General features: G+C 71.4%; 1 protein-coding gene across 1 annotated transcript in view; it reads right to left on the bottom strand.

Annotated features, from left to right (window-relative positions):
- Positions 1-1467, bottom strand: part of ZNF503 (zinc finger protein 503) — a 3316-nt gene extending 1849 nt beyond the window's left edge. Inside the window, exons 1-2 of the mRNA XM_019502099.1 lie at positions 1088-1467; positions 4-442 (exon numbers count right to left, since the gene is read on the bottom strand). Coding sequence (XP_019357644.1) covers positions 4-442; positions 1088-1384 — 736 coding nt within the window. The 5' untranslated portion in view covers positions 1385-1467. The remainder of the gene's footprint in view (positions 1-3; positions 443-1087) is intronic.
- Positions 1468-1473: the final 6 nt, after the last annotated feature.

The raw sequence follows: 1473 nt of genomic DNA, 5'->3' as shown, positions 1-1473 counted from the left end.
CGCCGGCCCCGCCGCCCTTGCCGCAGCCCTCGGCGTCCTTCTTGTCCTCGCCCGCCTTGGCCTCGGCCGGCAGCAGCCCGGGCGAGCAGGCGGAGGCGCTGGAGGTGGGGCTGCCTGTCCTTGGCGTGAACGGCTGGCAGGTGGCGCTCGGCACCCGGAATCCCGACTTCTCCCCGCCCGAGACGCCCCCGGAGGAGGCGCCCGCGCAGCCCCCCGCGCCCGGCTCCTTCTTCTCGGCGCCCGGCTTGGAGTAGGGCTTGAAGCTGGACTTGTCCTCCACGCCGATGTCGCTGAGCTTCAGCGGGCCCGACTTGGAGTCCTTGTCCCCGCCGGAGCCATTGGACGTGACCGAGGAGAGCTTGGAGGAGGGGGACGGGTCCGGCTTCCCGATCTGGGAGCAGGTCTGAGCCAGCAGGGCCAGCGGGCTCTTCTTGGCGTCCAGCTGCAGGGACCAGAGGGACACGCACACGCACTCGGTTACTCGCTCGCCAGCGCTGGAGCGGAGCCGCGGGCCCGGGCGCACAGTCTCGTCTCGTCTCGTCTCGCCTCGTCCCGTCCCGTCCCCCAGCCCCCCCCCGCCACCGCCACGCGCGGGACACGGAGGCTCCGGGCCCCGCCGCGCTCGGCTCGGCGCCGCCGGGACTTCGGCGACCCGTAGCGGCTGCAGCCCTGATCGCTGACGCGGTTTATAAGCAGGGCCAGGGCGCGCCTCGGAGGGGATCGCTCATTTGCGCTGCCCCCCGGTTAAAAAATAACAAGGAGAGGCCGGGAAGAGACTCGGGAGGGGACACGGGGCTGGTTCCCACCCAGCGAGACATCAAGACGGGGACTGTCCCGTCCCCCCGCTGCCAGCAGAGCAGGATTTCCTCCGCCCGGGAGTGCTGGCGGGGGGCTGGATCCTGATCCCTTCGCTCCCTTCCTGTGCCTCCCCCGCCCCACCGCTCATTCTCTCACAGTCACTTCCTTTAAAATTGTCCCCGAGATGCGCCCCCCCCAGCAGCGGAGCCGGGCCCCGACACAAGGCAGCCCTAGGAGAGGGGACGGAGCTCACGTGCGGGGGGGGGGGGATCCCGTGCTCGGCTCTTACCTCGATGGGGCTGACTGGGGTGGAGGGCAGGGGCTGCAGGTACTCGGGGTGCAAGATGTGGCCGGTCCGAGCCGTGAGCATTTTGAGGACCTTGATGGGCAGGCGGTTGGCCTGGCGCAGCGGGTCGGACGGCGGGACGGGGTGGAAGAAGGGCTTGGTGCTGCCGCCGCCGCTGCCTGTATTCCCAGCGTGTCCGTCCTGCCAGGCGAGTCCCGCGCCGCCGCCCAGGCTGCTCCCGACGTCTCTGCCGCCGCCGCACTTACTTCTCGGAGCAGAAAGCGCGGGCGCTGTGATCATGACCCAAAGCCTCGCATGAAAGCTGGGGCGAGCCGCGCCGGCCGCACTCGGGAGCGCGCGCGCGCCGCGCGGGGCTGAGCAGCGCCGGG

This window comes from Gavialis gangeticus, unplaced genomic scaffold, assembly GCF_001723915.1.
Source record: "Gavialis gangeticus isolate Ggan-Ray unplaced genomic scaffold, GavGan_comp1, whole genome shotgun sequence".
Lineage (NCBI taxonomy): Eukaryota > Metazoa > Chordata > Crocodylia > Gavialidae > Gavialis > Gavialis gangeticus.
The sequence above is the reverse complement of the archived record's forward strand: the minus strand, read 5'-3'. Positions and strand labels throughout refer to the sequence as shown.